The sequence below is a fragment of the Empidonax traillii genome, unplaced genomic scaffold (genome assembly GCF_003031625.1).
Source record: "Empidonax traillii isolate 1590-97213 ecotype Southwest subspecies unplaced genomic scaffold, ASM303162v1 scaffold519:size850040, whole genome shotgun sequence".
NCBI lineage: Eukaryota > Metazoa > Chordata > Aves > Passeriformes > Tyrannidae > Empidonax > Empidonax traillii.
In genome coordinates, this window is record NW_020955712.1 from 362362 (window position 1) to 381369 (window position 19008).

The 19008-nt window shown below is 51.2% G+C and overlaps 1 protein-coding gene across 3 annotated transcripts in view; it reads left to right on the plus strand.

The window, feature by feature from the left end:
• The window catches only part of CTIF (cap binding complex dependent translation initiation factor), a 144483-nt gene that overhangs the window by 110439 nt on the left and 15036 nt on the right, over window positions 1-19008 (plus strand). For all 3 annotated transcript variants that reach the window (XM_027896878.1, XM_027896879.1, XM_027896880.1), the window contains one exon: window positions 13117-13272. In XM_027896878.1, coding sequence (XP_027752679.1) covers window positions 13117-13272 — 156 coding nt within the window. The remainder of the gene's footprint in view (window positions 1-13116; window positions 13273-19008) is intronic.

Below are 19008 nucleotides of genomic sequence, written 5' to 3' on the forward strand. Positions count from 1 at the left end.
TGCGTATATTAACGTCGTGTAACTTTTAGGGTTAATGTTTGGGGTTCGGTTTTTTTTTGTTGTTGTTTTTTTTTTTTAATTCTTCTCATTTTAGGGTTTTTGGGTTTTGTTTTTTTTTTTTCCCTCGTCCGGGGCCGAACTCGTGCAAGTGTAAGCATCAGGCAGGAGAGGGAGCCAGGGGAGCGGGCTGGCTGCCTGCCCGCGCCGGCAGGTGAAGGGCAGAGCCGGGCATCACTCAGAGCTGTCTGTCCCTGCCGTCACTCCCCCCGGGTCTGGCCAAGCCGCCGCTGTCTGCCCGTAGTAAGAACGCCGGGCTGTGCCGGGGAGGTTACGGGAGCCGCTGGCAGACGGGTCCCGTGCGGGCCCGGGAGTTACTGGAGAGCCCTGGATTAAATGTCGAGCTGCCTGCTTTAAACTCGCCGCTTCTCCCCGGGGCGGAACGGCGGCTGCAGGAGCCGTCCGCAGCCTTTCCATGACGCAGGATCGTGGTGGTGCCGGGGCAGCACCTCCTGGGAGGCTGCTGGCGAGAGGAGGGGTGTTAAAGGAGCACAGAAAGGGATGTAGTCCAACACCTAGGGGTTTAATGAAGTGGGGGGCAGCGGGGGGGAAGACAATTTTCCACTGGTAGGATGGAGGGAATGTGGACAGGAGCTGTGCCCCACAAGCACTAGGTGGTCTCTGAGCTGGGAATGGTTGAGCCAGACCCCAAATTAAACGAGCAGTGACGTTGCGCTGCATGTCAGCCTGAGCTCAGGGACGGGTTTTGGGGATCACAGCCCTTCTGAGAAGGAGAGTTGCAGGCTGGAGGTGGCCACAGGGCCAGTGATGTAGCAGTGAGTGTCACAGGGGGTGCCAAGGGAGTTGACCCTACTGCCCTGCAGGTCACTGGGGTCAGGAGTCCATCTGATGCAGCTACAGTCATGGCTCTGCACAGAAAAGGTGTTTAGTTTGGGGTAGCAGTTCATCGTGCAGTTGAGAGATTGATGGCAAGCAGGCCTAGGATTGTAAAAAAAAAAAAAAAAAAAAAAAAAAAAAAACTTTGGAGTGTAAAGATTGGCATATTTGACTTTAATTCCTTGTCCTGGTAAGGTTTTATATTGCAACGCTCAGGTGTGTTGTGGAAAACAGCCATTAGCTGTACTCTGTAAATAAAGTTGTGTGTGATTTCTCATGGATCCTTTACACCTTGGAGGGGCCAAGATTTCAAGGCCATTGTGGGGAACCATCCCCTGCTCCAGCACATAGTGTGACCTCAGGGACGGTACCTGTTGTCTGTCATCTCTGCTGGGCAGTCAGTGCCCAATATGAGCATCTTCCAGTGGTGGTGGGACTCAACAGAGGCTCCCCTTTGCCCTGTAGGTTGGTGGTGAGGAATGTCAGGAGCATCCCTGGCTGGGCTGCTGCCGCCTGCTAAAAGCACAACCAAGTTCAGATGGTGGGGGGCTTAGGGTGGTGGGAGCTGTGCACACCCTGTGTGTAGGGCTGCAGTGCAGAGCAGAGGCTCTGCTGGGCTCTAGGTGGAGACTGCAGACTGCTCAGCCTGCCTGCATCCTGCCTGCACCCTGCCTGCAGCGCTGGGACAAAGCCAGGCAGCATTCTACCACTGGGTGGGCTCCTAGCTGCCCCCAGCCACTGCTGCTGGGTGAGGATGCTGGGAGTCCTACTAGGAGAGGCAGAGATGAAAAAAAAAAAACAACCCTGAACCTCAAAGTCCATTTATGCCTTGACTGAGAGGTGAGGAAAGGCAGGGGGACACTTCAGTGCTGAGACTCACCCAGCTCAGGCTGAACTGGCATCATCTCCCACTCTCTGTTTGCTCCTGAAAGGCTCAGATCCAACCCCGGGATGTGGGAGCATGTTCCTGCCAGCCCAGGGACTCAGCTGGCCTAAGGCACCCTCCTGACAGACCATCTGCTCCTGCCTGCACCGACATAAATCCGGCTCAGGCTGCTGCAGGCACCCCAAGGTGGGGATTTCAGGATGCTGCAGGGTTGGAAAACCCCTGCTGCCCATACCCATGGCTGCCTTGGGATCCCCAGCCCTGGTGTCAGGTGGTTCCCTTTAGCTCACCTGAGGACAGGATTTTTGGAGGCTCACTGGGGGCTTTGTGGTGCATCACCCTGACTGGAACCCCTCCTGAAAACCCCCACATCCCCCAGAGGCTTTGACAGGAAAGGGAGCATCATCCTTCTGACACAGAAGCACACTGGAGAAGCAGGTGCCAGGGACATCACCTCCTGAGCCAAGGCCAGAGCAGACACACATGCCAGCATCAGCCCAAGGATGAGGTTTGGGTAGGAGGCTATTGGAGAGGGCAGAGCTCTTTTTCCCTCCTGGGAAAGGGGAAAAATGAGATAACCTGTGCTTTGTCCACCCCTGGCATCACTTGGACACAGGCCCGTGACATACAGGGGGTGCTCCTGTGCTCACCTGGAGGAAAACTCTTGGTTTAAGGTTTGCTGGAGGAATTACAAGAATTTGTACAAGGTTCAGTTGCCAACCAGGTGGACCTTATAGCTGTGATGGCACCCAAAGGGATGGTCCTGTGTGACCTGCAGCATGGGCACCCTCCTCATCCCCCAGCCAGGCTTAGGCTCAGGGTTTTTTTCACTGGTGGTTATTTTTGTGTGTTGCTCTCTGTCAAAATCTGAGTTTGGAGAATCAATGCTTCCACGAAGTCCGCGTCCCTTTTACCTCCCCTGAGGGGGATCGTTTTGCACAGCCTCATCTCTTCCTGCTGCTGACATTTGAACAAGCAAATGCAAAATGATGGTGGAAACAGGCTTTGGTGGGGTAAGTCCCGGGAGCAGAGGAGCCAGAGGATACTTGGGGTGTGAGGAATGAGACGTCAGTGAATTATTTCAAGTCCCTGTCCCACAGCTTGCCGGGTCTTGGGGACAGGAGCAAAGAACGTGAGGCTGGATGATGCTTGGCACATCCTCTGGTCTCATCAGCTGTGCTGTCACCCGTGGGGTCCCCCCCATGCTCTCTCCCCTCACTGAGCAGCCAAAACCAGTGCTTCCTTTTCCCCTCCTAGTAATAAATTCCTCCACTGTTCTTTCCTCTTTTTCTTTTTTAATAGCTATTGCTCTACATAATAATTCTTTATTAAAGAGGGACTAAGAGGGCATCTCTCGCAGCGCTGGGAGTCCAAACCCAGCGATGAGGTTGGACAGGTCTTCGAGCAACCTGGTCTAGTGGAAGGTGTCCCTGCCAATCCAGTAGGGTTGGAACAGGATGATCTTTAAGATCCCTTCCAACACCAACTATTCTGTGATTCTAGGATAACACTTCCAGTCCAGGAGCAGCAGGAACTGAAAGTGGAGACAATGAGAGTGAAGTGCCCACCAGTTAAGGAAATAGTGTCAGGCTGGAAAAACAAAACTTTTCCACTTCTGCATGGTTAATAAGAGTAAGGTGTGTTTCCTTGTATCTCTTTAGTATTCCAACCCATACCATACGGTGATGCTCAGAGTCTGCAGATATGCTGCAAAATGAGTCATGGTAATCGTGAGCATCCCTTTAGAGATACAAGGTATGAAGGGATCAAAGAGATGCAAAATACGGAGGGATAGAAGGCTTTTACCAGCTGATGTTGCTTTCTGCAAGTCTCTTCTGTAATCTCAGCTTTCCCAGCACGGACAGGCAACTTCAGGGGCGTTGTAGGGTGCTCCATGCCTGCATGCTTCAAGGCATGAGCAGAAAACATTAATGCATCTTTTACCTGCCTTAAAAAAAAAAAAAAAAAAAAAAAAAAAAAAAAAAAAAAGACAACAACATTTCTTATAGCAAAAGCTCCCTGGCTGCATAGAATTTGTAAATGTTAGCCCCTGAGGAAGATTTTTCTGAGCTCCTTTGGGTAAATGACATTGTTTAGCAGACTGGTACTTCACCTCCAGGTCTTGATTTTCAGTGGTTTCTTGTCCCCCATCCCAGAGCTGTGTTTCCAGCAAGGGGATCCAGCACCAGTACCCGATGGCCATCGGATGCCTGGCCATGGTGGTGGGAGGGACATGGTGAAAAGCAGACGGAGGAGATAAGAGGGTTTTTCAGCCTTTTTTTGCTTTCCAGCGTGTTTGCTCAGCGACGTTGAGTGCTGGGCCAGAGCCACCACCTCCCTGCAGACTAAACAGTTGCAGTGTTTTCTCCCATGACTGAAAGAATTTAGTAAAGGGTCCCGGTATGAAACTTTACACGAACTCTGGGTGCCACAAATATCTCTGGCTGGAAGTCTGTTAACTCCTCCAGTTCCTTGATCATCTGTGTGGTTCGTTCTCTGGGCAGATGAAAGGGAAGCCCATCCCACAACAAATCTGGCTGGCTGCCTGCCGGACCCCCTTGCTCTCCCACCTACCAAGTTTTTGTGCATCCATCTTTCTGGGTTTTTTGGGTTTTTTGTAGAGAAGAGAGGCCAAGAATTCTGGCCATAATGGGGCACTAGAGTCCTTAGCTCAGGAAAGACCTGTTCGAGTGGGTCCAGAGGAGGATGCTCCAAGGGCTGAAGCCCGTCTGCTCTGGAGCCAGGCTGGGAGAGCTGAGGGTGTTCACCTGGAGAAGAGAAGGCTCCAGGGGAACCTTAGAGCCTCTTCTAGTGCCTAAAGGGGCTCCAGGAGAGCTGGAGAGGGACTTGGGACAAGGGATGGAGGGACAGGTTGAAAGGGAATAGCTTTTCACTGCCAGAGGGCAGGGTTAGATGGGATATTGGGAAGGATGTGAGGATGATAAGCCCCTGTCCCAGGTTGCCCAGAGAAGCTTTGGCTACCCCTGCATCCCTGCAAGTGTTGAAGGCCAGGTTGAACAGGGCTTAGAGCAACCTGTTCTAGTGGAAGGTGTCCCTGCTCATGGCAGGGAGTTGGAACGAGATGGTCTTTAGGAGTCCTTTCCTGATTCTGTAGTGCCTCATACCTCCTGGACCTGTTTGTAGCCACCTCTGTGCACTGATGTCCCTCCAAAAGTCGTCAGCTTCCCTGCATGGCAGGGTTCGAGGGCTTCCACTTCAGGGGCAGGTTTTGGGGATGGGGAAAGCCCCGGGGGCTTCATTCATCCGTTGGTGCTGGCTTGAGGAGAGGCAGAGGCCAAACTTCAGTGCCTTGCACTCCACAGCCAGCTGAGCAGGTTGATGGTCCCAGTCCCATCTCGTGGTGAACACCACCAAGCATGCACTTCCTGGGAAGGTCTCAGCATCCCACAGGAGAAGATTCTGCTGCCAGGCACACAGGAAAATCCCTCCTTGGACTGAGCCAGTGTAAGCCAGGAGTGCCTGTGCAAAAGGGATTAGCTGCCTGCTTTTCCCTGCCTGGTTTCATTCATCCACAGACAGGCTGGCCTTTCAATGGTCACAGCCTCCGTTTGAGTGCAGGTGGAATTCCTGCAGCCCTGGTGTCTGAACCAAGCAGCACCTGCTTCCAGAGACACTTTTCCTCCTCTTATATCCCTCTCTCCAAACTCAGCCTGTCCCCACAGATCCCTTGTTGCCTCCACCTTATAAAGAGGAGACATTGCATGTGCAGAGCTTGGAATAAGAATGCATCCTGCTGACAAAATCCAGCTGGTCCCTCCTGCGTCCTCCCAGGCTGCAAGGCTGGGCACATGTCTCAAGATGTGGCTTTTGCAAGCAGGATCCATCTGTCAGCCACAATTGGGGTTCCCAGCCATCGCCCCAGGTTGGTGTTGCGAGTGGGATGGGCATTTTTTCGGGCCCAAAAGTGACCTCTGAACAGATGTGGGGATGATGTTGAGGCTCCGACCCTGCCCTGATGTGGGGAAGGGTTTGCAAACTGCCCACCAAACCATCCCCATCCACATAAAGTAGCCTCCTAATATTTTTTTTCCTGGTATTTCTTCAAAGCTTTATGGTTTTGCACTGAGGTCCTGCTGTGATGGGTGCAGTCCGTGGCCTGAGAGATTTATATATTTTTCAAGGAGCTGGGGTATAGATGCTGCTGCAGATGCTGGTATGAGCAGGGATCCACTGTGCTTGATCCCCCTTCTTCTTACCACCTCCGTGGTAGTGGAGGACAGGATTGCTGGCCTAGGGTTGGGATGCTCTAAGGGACATGGATGCTTTGTCCCAACAAGGAAATTAATTTGCATTTCCTTGTGGTCCCTTATCTCCTCTCCAGTCCCTCTCCACAGGAGAGAGAGACCAGCTTCTGGTTCTCAAACACATCATTAGTTCCCTGTCTGTCTGTCCTGCAGATTGCAGATCTGTCTGTGTCCCTCTGCTCTCTGCAAGATCCAGCTGAGGCTGGTAATGATGTTTTGCTGTGTCTGGGTTCGTGGGATAACAAGCCTTTAAAGTGGTGATAAACTGCTGTTATCCAGCTGAGCTGACACCCTGGCACGTGTTTGGGAATCCAGAAAGGTGTGAGATAGGAAGGGTGGCAATAAAAATTAAGTGACAAGGAAGACAGCTCCGTCACCTGGGTAGCACTGGAGGAGGTGCTGGCAAACACCCAGGGCAAAATGGTGTTTGTTGTTGGTAGTGCACAGGCTGTGCTACTGAATTCACCCTCCTGGCCCTCTCAGAGCTTCCACCCAAACAGTCCTCCAGGATCTCTAGCAAATGCGAGGTTAACTGCAACATTTTTGTTTGCACATCCATCATTATGTCCCCACCAGGGCGATTTGAGCCTGAGATAAATCAATAATTAACTGCTTGCACCTCCAAAGCCCCCAAGGACCTCACAGACATCACTAGCTCAAGCCATGAGACGCCCACATTGGGTGGGTAATTGCTTGCTGATCCCAGATTTGGAGCCAGATATAGAGAGGTCATGGTGAGATCAGGGGGCAGGAGGTTCAAGTGACCACTCTGTTGGTCACCTCAGGGTGTTTGTAGACACAGGAAGTGCCCACAGAGCTCCTGTTGGCTCTGATCATCATCTGCTGCCTCAGTTACCCAGACCTGGGAATTTAAAATTCATTATGTTCTTAATCCTGGGAGTTTGCCTATCCTTTAGAAGAACCAGAGGTTTTCTGACCTTATTTTCCCCTTCTTACCCAAATTCTTCTGCAAGAAATAAACACTGCTTGTGTCTGCCTGGTGGCTGCTGGATCTTTGGTGAGTTGTTCTTGTAGAATAGGAAGGATTCCACATCCCTGGAAGTGTCCAAGGCCAGGTTGAACAGGGCTCGGAGCAACCTGGTCTAGTGGAAGGTGTCCCTGCCCATGGCAAGGAACTGAGACAAGAAGAGCCTTAAGGTCTCTTCCAACCCAAACATTCTGTGATTCTGTGATTTTATGAATTGGTCAGTGACATCTAATGCAAGTTATAAGTCGTCTGGTGGTCGGCTGAGGGGTGGTCACAGTCCTGGTAACCTGGACCTTCACCATGCAAGGCATTTTTGAAACCTCTCTGATTAAAATCATTCACGGACCTGTGACCATCATGAAATCAGACCCACACTGAAGGCCCCCAGTTGGGTTTCCTGCTCTTCCCAAAATGGCCAAAGCACCCCGAGAAGAAGCTGGTGCACGCTGATGTGGTGCAGATCCAGCCTGGAGGAAAGGACGTGATGAAAGTCTGTGGGAGTGAAATTCCTTCGTGGCTGGGTGAAGCCGGGACCTTCGCAAGGCTGGGCGCAGGGTGTCATCTGTAATTTTAAAAGCTTTATCTGCTTTAAATGTCAATGGCTCCTTTCTTGGGAGTCATGATAATTGCCGTGATTTGCATGTCTCAGTCACACACCCCAGAGCACTTTGCAGAGGGAGATGAGTAAACCATTCCCCTTTGCCGGATGGGAAATCAGCGTGCAGTGGTGATGGGAGCAACACAGGGCTGGAAGTAAACCCCAGACTCCCGTACTGCTCTTTTCCAGGTCCTGCATGGAAGCTGTAGGCTCAAAGCAGGCTTTCTATCATCATGTTAGAATCATAGAATCATAGAATCATCCAGGTTGGAAAAGACCTCTGAGATCATCAAGTCCAACCTTTGATCCGCTACCACCGTGGTTCCCAGACCATGGCACTCAGTGCCATGTCCAGTCTCATCTTAAAAACCTCCGGGGGCTGAGAATCCACCACCTCCCTGGGCAGCCCATCCCGATGCCTCTGCTTTGTCCTGTTGTCTGTACTGGCAGCGTGGGAGGGAATGGCGTGTTGGGATCTCAGTGTTGTTCTGTCCCTGGGTCAGATAAGAGAGGCCTGGAGTGTTGCTGCAGGAGGCTGAAGGGAGAGAAGAACCAATGGTCCTGCCATGTCCCACCATCTCCAGCAAAGGAGGTCGTGTAGTGGTGTCTGTGGAGTGAAACATTCCCGGTGAAGCTGTGAGTGGTACAGAGGAGCTCGTTGAGACCCCAACCATCCATGGGCAGAGCTGTCACAGGTTCCTTCATTACCTCCTGAGCTTCTTCTGAATGCCAGTGCTACAAACTACTCATCTCACTGGGTTATACTCCTCAGAAAGCAAAGCTACACTCCAGAACCTCCTTCTAGCCAGGACCTAAACACAAACAGAATTTAAATTATAAGCAAGGAGCAATGCAGTGATGTTAACTCGCAGAATACCTCTTATGGAGTTTAGGAAGGTCTGGGGAGGGAGTGGGTGAAGGATGTGCTTCTCCAGGACAGCAGCAAAGGATGTCTCAACCTCTACCCAGCATCTCCCTCCTCCAGCCCATTTGATTTGTCTCAGGCCCCTTCCAAAGAGCCATTTAGGGCTCCAGCCTTTTGCAACACATTGCCAGTAAGATCAACTATTTAGCACAGCCTCTCTCAGCTTTTTATATAGCTCCTAGCACGGATATCTAAGCATTATATATTTCTTTTTGTGCAGTATTTCTGACTCAGTATTTCCTGCCTCCTTGACAATGACTGAGTAAACAGCAGAGCTGCCAGAGGAAGAGCCCTGTGTTTACAGAGCAACAAGCCCAAATGTGTCCTTTTTTTTTTCCATCAGAAGGTGGCGATGCTTAAATTAACCCTCATTTTTATCCCACGCTAAACTTTTGCCCTCGGTTGCTGCTGACAGAGTCAGCCATGAGTCGGTGGGCCCAGATCTGGGGAAAAGTTATTTGGAACTCGTCTTAAAAAAAGTGTGGCAAACTCCCAAGGGATGAATTTTCAGCTGCAGCTGTCTAGGCTGGAGTGCGGGCTTAGATCTGGTGGCAAAATGCTGCTTCTCATCCCACTTGACTCTGCTGCCCACCAAAAATGTTAGAGGATGGATCTGCCTCCTCTCCCATGGAGTGGCCATTCCTCTTGGCTCTTCTAGCTTGGTCCTAGGCTTGGGGAGGTCTCAGTGGCCAGGAAAGGATAGTGTTGCATGCCGTGCACCTACACTGGGATGAGGAGTGGGCTCTCACTGGGGTCCAAGAGTGGAGATGCCCGAGATAAAGGCATTTTGAATTTCCACTGCTGGCAGGAGTTTCAGCCAAGCTTACAAAGGGTCCAACAGGGGATGTCAGAAGATGGGCTGAGCCACAGGTCATCTCTATGACATGTGAATACACGCCATCCTAACCTACCCATCACGTATGGTGAGGCCCAACATGATGAACGTGCTCAGCCTTCAGGTTTATGCCCCAAACTTGTCCTGTATGAGACCTCTTTAGAGGTCCCGAGGGCATCCTCCCACTTGCCACATGGTTTCCCCATGAATTCTTCTCCCAAACCAGGCAGAGAAGGGAGGTCAACTCTGCTACCTGGTATAAATACATTTTATTTTAAACTATAGGCACTGAATGAAGGTCATCCAGTAAACACACCCAGATTATCTACAGGCCAGAGCACCCCCAAATTAGTAATACAATTCGTGTTTAAAAATACAGCCAAACTGATGAAAGATAATTTGCTTGCTGCCCTGACATCACCACCTAGGCATGGGGCAAGCCAATCCACAGGTTATTTTTATATAACTCCGTGAGGCATTTCCAGAGCAAATAAAGTTCACTGGGCAGGGCAGTGACCCGGCAGTCTGGTTTCAGAGCTTTTCAGCCCCCTCAAGGCTTGTCACTGGCGTGGGGAGGTCTGCAGGTCAGGGCAGGGCTTCATCGGAAGTGCCCCGGGCACGCAGGACGTACACGGGGGTTGTTCCCCACTGAGCCGCTCTTCCCTGCTGGCCAGCTCCTCACCTTTCCCCTGTGGTTGCTCTGGCTCATCCCTTTTGGTTAGACCCCCTCTGGTCCCCGTGTTCTCCCAGGGTCTCACGTCCTGCTGGGAGCACGGCTGGCCTGCAGCCAGGTGAACTGTACGTGTAAAATCCACAGATCAAACCACCTAGAAGGTCTCCTCAGACATGGATACCCCAAGGGAGGTGGGACACCTCTGCATGGGCGGCATTCAGGTCAAACCTGCTGTCTGGAAGCCAAATTTAAGGGCAGAACTCCCTGGACCACCTTCCTCGTGCACCGCTCATGCCAGACCTGAAGCAGATGGGTGTGTCAGGATGCTTCAGGATAGCCCTGGCACTGCAAGTCCAGCTGCCGTGGAGGTTCCTTGCCAAGCCCAGCTCTGGCCTGTAGGCAGGTGTGGTCTAGAAAACCTCTAGGAAGGGTTCTTTTCCTACTTTCGCGGAGCGCATGCAAATCATCTCCTTTTGCAAAATTTGGACCAGCCTGAGTCTGCAGGTGGAGCAAAATTATTCCCACTGCAGCGTCACGTTCTGGGTGTAAGTGATCTTGGTGACTCCTTCATCCATCCCACATTCCATCCCCCTCTCCCATCCTTCATGGGGTCCGTCAAAGTCTGCACAAGCTTTTTTTGTGACTGAAGGAGACAGGGGACTCCAGTCCCTTTTCTTTTACAAGGGTCTTCTTCAGCTGCAGAGTTGTGGGCAGTGTTCTGCAATGTCCCCGATGAGTGGTATCGCACACAGGCTGCCACAGCATAAAAAAAAAAAAAAAAGAGGGTGATGAGTGGTGACTTCCCTTCTTACCCAGCTCCCATCCCAGGCCTGATGAGTTTGGTTTGGTTTGCTGGTTGTTTTACGGAATTTTTAGGGGGTTGGTTGGTTTGATTGTTTGGGGTTTTTTTTACAGAAAATATTTTTTTTATGAAAAAATGTTGAAGAGTCAGTTTTCTCTCTTGCAAGGTTGAGGAGCAGGGCACTGTGTTTGAAGCAGAAACAGGAAGGGGGAGAATTTCCTGCAGTGGTTTTTATTCTTTCCCAGTAATCCGGGACCACAGAGCCCATGCAGTTATCCCAAGCCTCTAGGAATTTCCCAGCATGCCCCAAGGATCCCAAAATATGGTGCAGCTCCCCAGGAACGTCAGTGTGGACTTTCCCAGGCAGGACAAGGAGTGTTGGGGGGCAGAATGGGTTGGGGGCTGGAGGTGGGATGCTGCATGAGATGCAGGAGACAGTGCCAGGGGATGGAGAGGTCTCAGGGTATCAAGGAAATGCTCTGGGGTTCAAAGGGAGCTTTTTCCCTCCACTCTATGGGTGGACAAGGCAGACAAGGGGCATGGGATGCTCTCACTTGCTTTTTTAATTTCTCAGTAATTCAGAACATCATTTCTCTTTGACTTTTTTTTTGCATTAAAATTCAAGTGAAAGCTCCAAAATGAGTAATTTGGTAACTCTGGGATGATAACTTGAGCTGGCAAATAACTCCTCCATCGCTGCCCAGGGACTGGCTGGATAATGAAAGGATGAACTCTGCAAACTCCCCCAGAGAGTCTGGGAAGACCCAACAGGATTTGGCTGCAGGTTGAGTTGCAGACACAGTTGGGCAACTCACTTATGGAAATGGGTGTAGAGAGGAATTAGTCATCACTGTTTGGTTAATAAGTGCCTTGGTTATTTTACAAGTCTTTTTCCTGCATATGCAAATACGTATTTTATTTTTCCTTTTGTAATGAAACATATAAATAGCTCCTGCCTTGGATTTTCTGTGCGTGCAGTTGTGTCATGAAAATAATCATTGCGCTTTTGCCTGGCTTTCTTTGGTAGCTGCTTCACTTAGCTTTGTTCTAAATGAAAGATCTCCTGTGTCTTGTCCAGGGCACGAGGGCAAACTTCGGAGTGGTGGCTTTTATGTCTCCCTGGCTTCGCAGAGAGCAGCCAAAAGGCCCTTTGTCTCAGGCAGGAGGAACAAACTCAGATGAAAAAGATATAGGGGACAATTTATTTAGCTGCTGGATTTCAAATGTTGTGCAATGTTGTTCAAATGTTCCCGCCCTGGGAACACACGGTGTGGAGAACGAACTTGTCCTCTGCTTTAATGCTCCCCTGCTCAGTGTCTACTGATTTTTAGTGCCAGGGAAAGGTCACTATGGAGACGGACAAGCAAAGTCGCATGGGATGTCATGCAAGAAGCTCTGCAGCATCACTTAGAGCCCAGGGAAACCTCCTTGACTCTGAGCACGATGCACTCCCTTGTGCCATCCTCAAGAAAGGTTTTTATTTGCTTTCCTGTATTGTCCTGTGCTCCTTGCCACACACTCCCAGCACAAACATCCCTTGTCGCATCCTGCCTTTGGACAAACCCTGGTTTTCTCCCCAGCTGGAGGACTGATGAGGAGGCATCTATCCCCCTGCATGCTTCCTCCTGATGTTGATCCATAAATCACGTCACTGGGATAATCCTTAGTCATAGCAACCATCAGCTCAGGAGCAGGGTGACCTTTTAATGCCAAGCCCAGGCTGCCCTGATCTTCTGGTCGGGCAGGGAGCCAGTCTCTGCCATTATTTTGTGAGACACCATCGAGCTGCCAGACCATTAGGATGTTCCTGGCCAGACACTGAGTCTGCTGAAGATACTGGAATGAATGGGCTGGGCAGGTCCACCTGGACCACCGAGCCCTGCGGGGCCACCAGCATTTCCCCTGAATTTTATTTAAGGTCTTGGTTGTGCATGTGGAAAAGGGTCCCCGTGTCTGCCCTAGAGGGACAGCAGGGCACAGGGGATGCCATCTGTAGTGCAAGCCATGGCAGTTATTGCAGGAGCTGGTGGTATTTCCATAGTACCTGCCTTCTGGAGGCTTTGCTGTGTTGAAACCCCAGCCACTCCGCTTTGCGTTGGGTAATCTCCCCACTGTTACTAAAGAGTCAGTCTGTCTGTCTTCCTCCCCGCCACCCCGAGTTTCAATTTCCTCCTAATTCCCTCTCTGGGCAGCCGTTGCCTCTCCGTGGTTTTGCTGATGCCGCTTCCTGTCTCTGTCCCCCCCTTGCAGAAGGATTTCACCATGCGGGAGGAGCTGCAGCAGCGGGACGTGGAGCGCTGGCTGGGCTTCATCACCTTCCTCTGTGAAGTCTTTGGGACCATGAGGAGCAGCACTGGAGAGCCCTTTCGAGTCCTGGTCTGCCCCATCTACACCTGCCTCAGGGAGGTAAATAAATGCCTTCTGAGTCTGTCCTTTTTCCACCAAGCTGTTGGGTCGCAGTGTGGAGATGTCCCTGGTTCGTAGTGGAAAAGTTGTGGCTGCCCCATACCTGGAAGTGTTCAAGACCAACTGAACAACCTGGTCTAGTGGGAGAAGTCCCTACCCATGGCAGGGGGTTGGATCAAGATGATCCTTAAAATCCTTTTAAACCCAAACCATTCTAGGATCCCATGTTTGCTTTATGATTCCTAGAGATTTTTGCCTTGACAGCATTCAACACTTCTCACCTCAAAGGTACCTACGTCTGCAGGGGTGCTTGGCTCTTCCTGCTCATTGTGTTTCTGATCATTAAAGCACAATAATTAAAGCACATGCTCCCTTTGTCCAAGGGTTTGCAAAGACCAGCAGCTGGGATGGCGAACCCAGTGTTTGAGTTTGCAAATCCCAATGTTGTGAAAATCCCCACCTCCCCACCTAAGCGGCTTAAAAAGCTTCTTAAAGCAGGTGAAGCCACCTGAATGGATGAGACAGACTGAGGGGAGGAAAGAGGGAGAGAAATTAAGTCCCTTATGCCCTTACTCTCCACATAGTGCAGAAGAAACCCAGCCCTGTCAGCAGCGCTGGGGGAATTTCAGACGCTGAGCTCCTGATGAGCTTAGGTCAGACCCTGAGCTTCCCTGTGGCTCAGGGTAGTGGTAGAAACCTCAGTGAGTATGTACAGAAGAGATAGCTTGAGTGTTAATGTTCAGTAGAGGAGGAGAGGGCTTCCCCCTATCCTGTTTTAAAGATGGTTTTGTCTCCTGCTGCTGCCTGTAGAAGGCCTCCTCAGAAAAACCCGCCTCATTCCCCAGGGTTGGAACTGTGAATCTCAAATTGTCAGTGGCTTCTGTCAGGCCGTAAATAACTTGCTGTAAAATAAGTTCTCCGCTAGACCCCGGGCAAGGGGAGGATAAAGAAAGTGCTGGTGATGACTTTTTTACGCGCATGGGAAGTTTTCCCTGAACGCAAACACGCCATAAACGTTTTTGTCTTGGTGGTAATATTGTGGGTAGGGCTCACAGATGGTGATTGTAGCTTGCGAGGAGGAGCGTAGCCATCGTGATGAGGCACGCATACCCAGAGGAGGAGGTGGGACAGGGACACTAAGAATAGCCAAACTTCCCCAATGTCTCTGCCCACAGAGGCATGTGTCACCTTAGGGGGAAGATCTTGACGTCTAGCAAAGTCCCCATTTCCCTCCCGCTTCCCATCATAATGGTGACACAACCCAGCCCTGACTCCGCCAGGATTTTTTCCCCTGCACGCTCCTGTCTGCCCTGTCACAGTCCCTCTTGTCACCTTTCTGGTATGTGGGGACGTGGTGGTGATCTGGAGGTGAGCAGAGGGATATGAATTTCATGTGTCAGGGATATTTTTTGCTACGGGGCAGCTCCATAATAAGACTTTACTAATTATATCAAGATGTCATGCATAAATTTGCACTTAAAAATACATCCCTGTTCCTTAGCAGGACAGGTCTGTCCCTGTGGTGTTGTTTTCTCAGGGAAGATGACTTTCTTAGAGGACCTTTAATAACAAGATGATCTTTAAGGTCCTTTCCAACCCAAGCCATTCTGTGATTCTAAGACTCGTAGCTTAGCTGGCATGGGTGAGCCTGACTCTCCCAGCTCTCCTGACCCAAAATGGTTGATCTGTGACTGCTCACTCTGCAGTGCTCTGATCTTTACTCACACTATTCCTCTTCCATGGCTCATGCCACTGTTTTGTGATGCTGTCAGCTAATCCTGGTGCACAGGGCCAGCCCAGGGGAACAGGATCACCTATTTATCAGCAGTGATAGGTGCCAGGCTCCGAGATGGTTGCCAGAACCAAAACAAGGCTGTAGATGCAGCCGAGGAGGTGGGAGAGGACCGGGACATCTGCACAGTCTGGCCCTGTTGGGTGCTCCATGAAAGTGTGGACAGTCCCTAACTGTGCAGAGTGCTCATCCCCTGGTGAGCTCCATGAACCACATGGTCTGTGTGCCAAGGGAGGAGGGGGTGTCACCATGGCCTGTAAGATCTGGGACCTCCAGGTGCCTTGAGACGGGTTCACAAGGTGTAGTGGCACTCACCGTGGGTATTTTCTCCTTCTGCTGATCAGCACGTATGTCCCCATGTACAGTCTCAGCCCCTCACTGACTCCTTCTCCCTTGGTCATCCCCCAGCAAACTCCCTCTGTGCTGCCCACAATCCTGCACAGCTCCCTCTGCCTTCATCCATCCATCCTTTGACCATAAATCATTAGCAGAGGCAAGATAACATCAGTCCCTGTGCCTGTCCTTTCAGCTCCTCTTGCTTTTTAGTTTCTTTTTTTCTTTTTTTTTCCTTTTTCCCTTTTCCTTTATAGCTCTGGCAGACCCAGCCAAAGGTCAGTGAGGGAGTGAGCAAGAGGAAGGGGAAAGTTGCCTGATGACTGAGGCAGGAATGTCTCTTCCCTTGTCCCTGCAAAGCTTCCCCTCTCCAGCTCCTTTCCTCTCCCTGCAAATAAAAGTTCATTAACAGCATCATTAGCTGGAAGGGAGGGAGGGAGGGAGGGATGGCAGTGAGGACATCCGTGCTGGGTGAGGAAGAGCTGGGGACGTGGCTGGGGCATTGGGGGACAACACCAGTGCTATTTATTGAGTGGTGTGGATGGGTTGGTTTTGCAGGCTGAAAAAGACCAAGAAAAAAAAATCAAAAGAGAAGTTAATTTGGAGTGAGGCTGGAGTGATAAATGCTGGGGTTTGCTGGTTAATGGTACCAATGCTTGTCGCTGTCCTCGGGGAAGCGGGCAGACCACTGTGTTTGGTGTCAGACACAGGAATGGGTGACTGATAACAGCAAAATAAACTTGGGTCAGAGCTGCCACCTCACCCAGGCAATGTTTTGGGAGCCAAGGGAGTGGCTGTGCCGCTTGATACCAACATGGTCCACACCAAGCCCCCATCCCAGGGATCTCTGCTGTGTCCTCCTTGTCACCCATCACTGGAACCACCTGCTGGAAAACAGGGTAGGGGGAGAAGGAAGGGTCTGCCACCACATCCAACACCATGACTGCATCTCCCAAGAGCTCAATCCCCAAAGAATTAAAAAGTTTAATTTTCAGTGCTATTCTGAGGGTTTGGGGTGAGGTTTGTACAGGTGGAGAGTGTCTTCACAATAACATCTGGTGGGGTCAGAATTGGGATTTTAGGCAAAGAGGTGGTTTACCAAGGGAAGTAAAAGATGGGTCCATCCAAGTGGTTTGATGGAACATAGTGAATTTGAATGATGGTTTGGATCAAAACATGTTTTTATGCTTGGAACAGTCCGGATTTCGGGTTGGAGAAGGGAAATGAATCCCCAAGGTCACCTCAAAGATCAGAGTTGGAGACAATCGCGGAAAGGAGGAGATCCCTTTGCAGATGAGAACAAGAGGACTATAGCAGCCATCAAATCTGGGAAGCCCGTGAAAAGAATAACAAAACAGAGATGTTAAATAGAAATAAAAGGGTTTTCCTCCCATTCTTCCCTCAGAGCTTCGGGGAATCGAGGGTGGGCTGGGAGAGGGCATTGTTCCTGGGATAAAGGCCTTCCCAGGGAATGGTGGTGCTGCAACCAGGGCACTCAGGGCACTGTGGGCCTGGCCCTTGCCTGCTTCCCACTTGGGACCAGTGGTGGCATCTTCCAGGAAGATACTCCTCCATGGGTCTTTTTATCTGTCTGGACAAAACCAGATTTAGCAGTTTCAGAAAGCTGTCCTGGCTCCTGTGCATGTCTCAGCAAGAGGGAAATTTCACTGTCTCCTCCCAGCTCTCCTATAGCCCTCTCTACTCCTGCCTCACTTTATTTCACAAAACCACTCTCAGCTTGTCCCTGTACATCTCATTCTGCCCTTCCAGGATGGTGAGGAGTGAACATGCTGACATCCTTGCTGTCCCAAAGCCTCTGCCCCATGTCCAAACCCTGGGGGCCACATTCAGCCCTGCTCCAACAATGCTTCACATTGCATGTCCCCCCAAAACTAACTAAAACCAGGAGAACAACCAAGGGACCTTAGTTATTGCAGACTGGCCGTATTTCTTCTTTTCCATGGCCTTTGGCAGAGGCAGCAAAATGTAGAAAACGGGTTAAGACAAGGGAGCAGCAAATGTCAGTCGAACGATCAGAGCCCTGTGCGTGGTGCAAGAAGTGCCCCGTGGCTACTGAAGATGTAGAGATAATAAATAACATTGCCTGCCATCTATTGTTCACTGATTGTCACCACTTTTGCCTCCCCTAGCTCTTTCCTAAGCGGGGTTGGAGCTGGCTGTTCTTCGTCCAGCTCTGTGCTGCCATGGCTGTGTGTGTATCAGCAGGGTGGGCATGGGTCACCCCAGATTAGTGACCTCCCTGATTCATCCCCTCAGTGCTGCTGGGGAGGAGGGAGAATTAGCACTGGATCCTGAGAGACCCAGCCCAGTTCTTGGTGATTGCTGAAGTCTGCAGGGGAAAGAGGGCTCGCAGCCAGTGTGGAGCCACAGCCGTGCTCTGCAGGAGCCGGGACAGATGAGTGGTGTTGGGAGGTTTGGCTCCTCTTGTGTCTCAGTCTCATCCTCAGTGGATGCTGATGGGACACTGACTCAGGAGGTGCCTCTGGGGCTGGGAGCTGCCACCTTCCTGCCAGCCCCCTGCCAGGGGCAGCCACTTCCAGCCAAGGTGGTTGGTGCTGGGTGCTGCTTTGGGTGCATTTGTTTATTTTTATGACGCCATTTAGCAGCCAGAGCTGGCTTTACAGCCAGGTAACCTGAGCAGTTGCCTATGGCAACGAAGCGAGGAGGTGGAAAAACTGGCTTGGGGGACTTAAGCTCAAGGGGATGCCGGGTGGCAATGCCACTGTGGTCCCCTCAGGGCGCCTCTCTGGCTGGTGTCCCACAGGCAGGCAACACAGGGTGGGTTCTGCCCATTCTCACCTCCCACAGTAATCCTATCCCACCCCTTGCCCATGTCCCTGTGCTCTAGTCCTGCACCAGCCTAATTTATTGTTGAATATTCAAGTTTTCTCTTGACACTTTTCTCCACCCCACTGAGGTCCCTCTGGATGGCAGCTCCTTCAGCACATTCAGGACATGGCCAAATCTCAAAATCCCCTACTCCCAAATCTCCAAACTTCACAAGACAGTGCTCCTCACCTCCTCTATGCCATGGATAAGGATGCTAAATAGGGCAGGTCCCAGGATAGTGCCTCGGTACTGCTCATCCCTGGCCCTCAGATAGAGCTGGGTTGCAATCCAATAGCTACAACCTTCTGAGCCCAACCATCCAGCCCATTTTTTTTTACCCATCCTGTTGTTCACCCCCATCTCTGGGATATAAGGGGATTGATTGGACATCAGGGGTGACAGGAAGCAGCCTTGCTGTGGCACCATCCCACTCTCAGTCCCCACAGGTGCCTCGGGCAGGGCTGTTGGGGCAGGTTCAGAGCAAACCCCAAGGAAGCAGCTCATCATAGGAGGACTAGGGAAGCTGCAGAACTGTGGCTGCGGGATCAATTCACAGAGATCCCTCCAGCCTGAGGGGGTTTATTGCTGCTGGGGCTCTGTGGGTGTGCAGGCGATATCCCCAGAAGATATCTCAGGTCAATGACCTGACCCGAGACAAGACGCTTTTAGGGTCTTGCTGCCAGCCCTGGAGATGGAGGACAGCTCCCGGGAGCCGTGAATCAGCAGGGATCAGAGCCGGCAGGCTGGCAGCAGGCAGGACA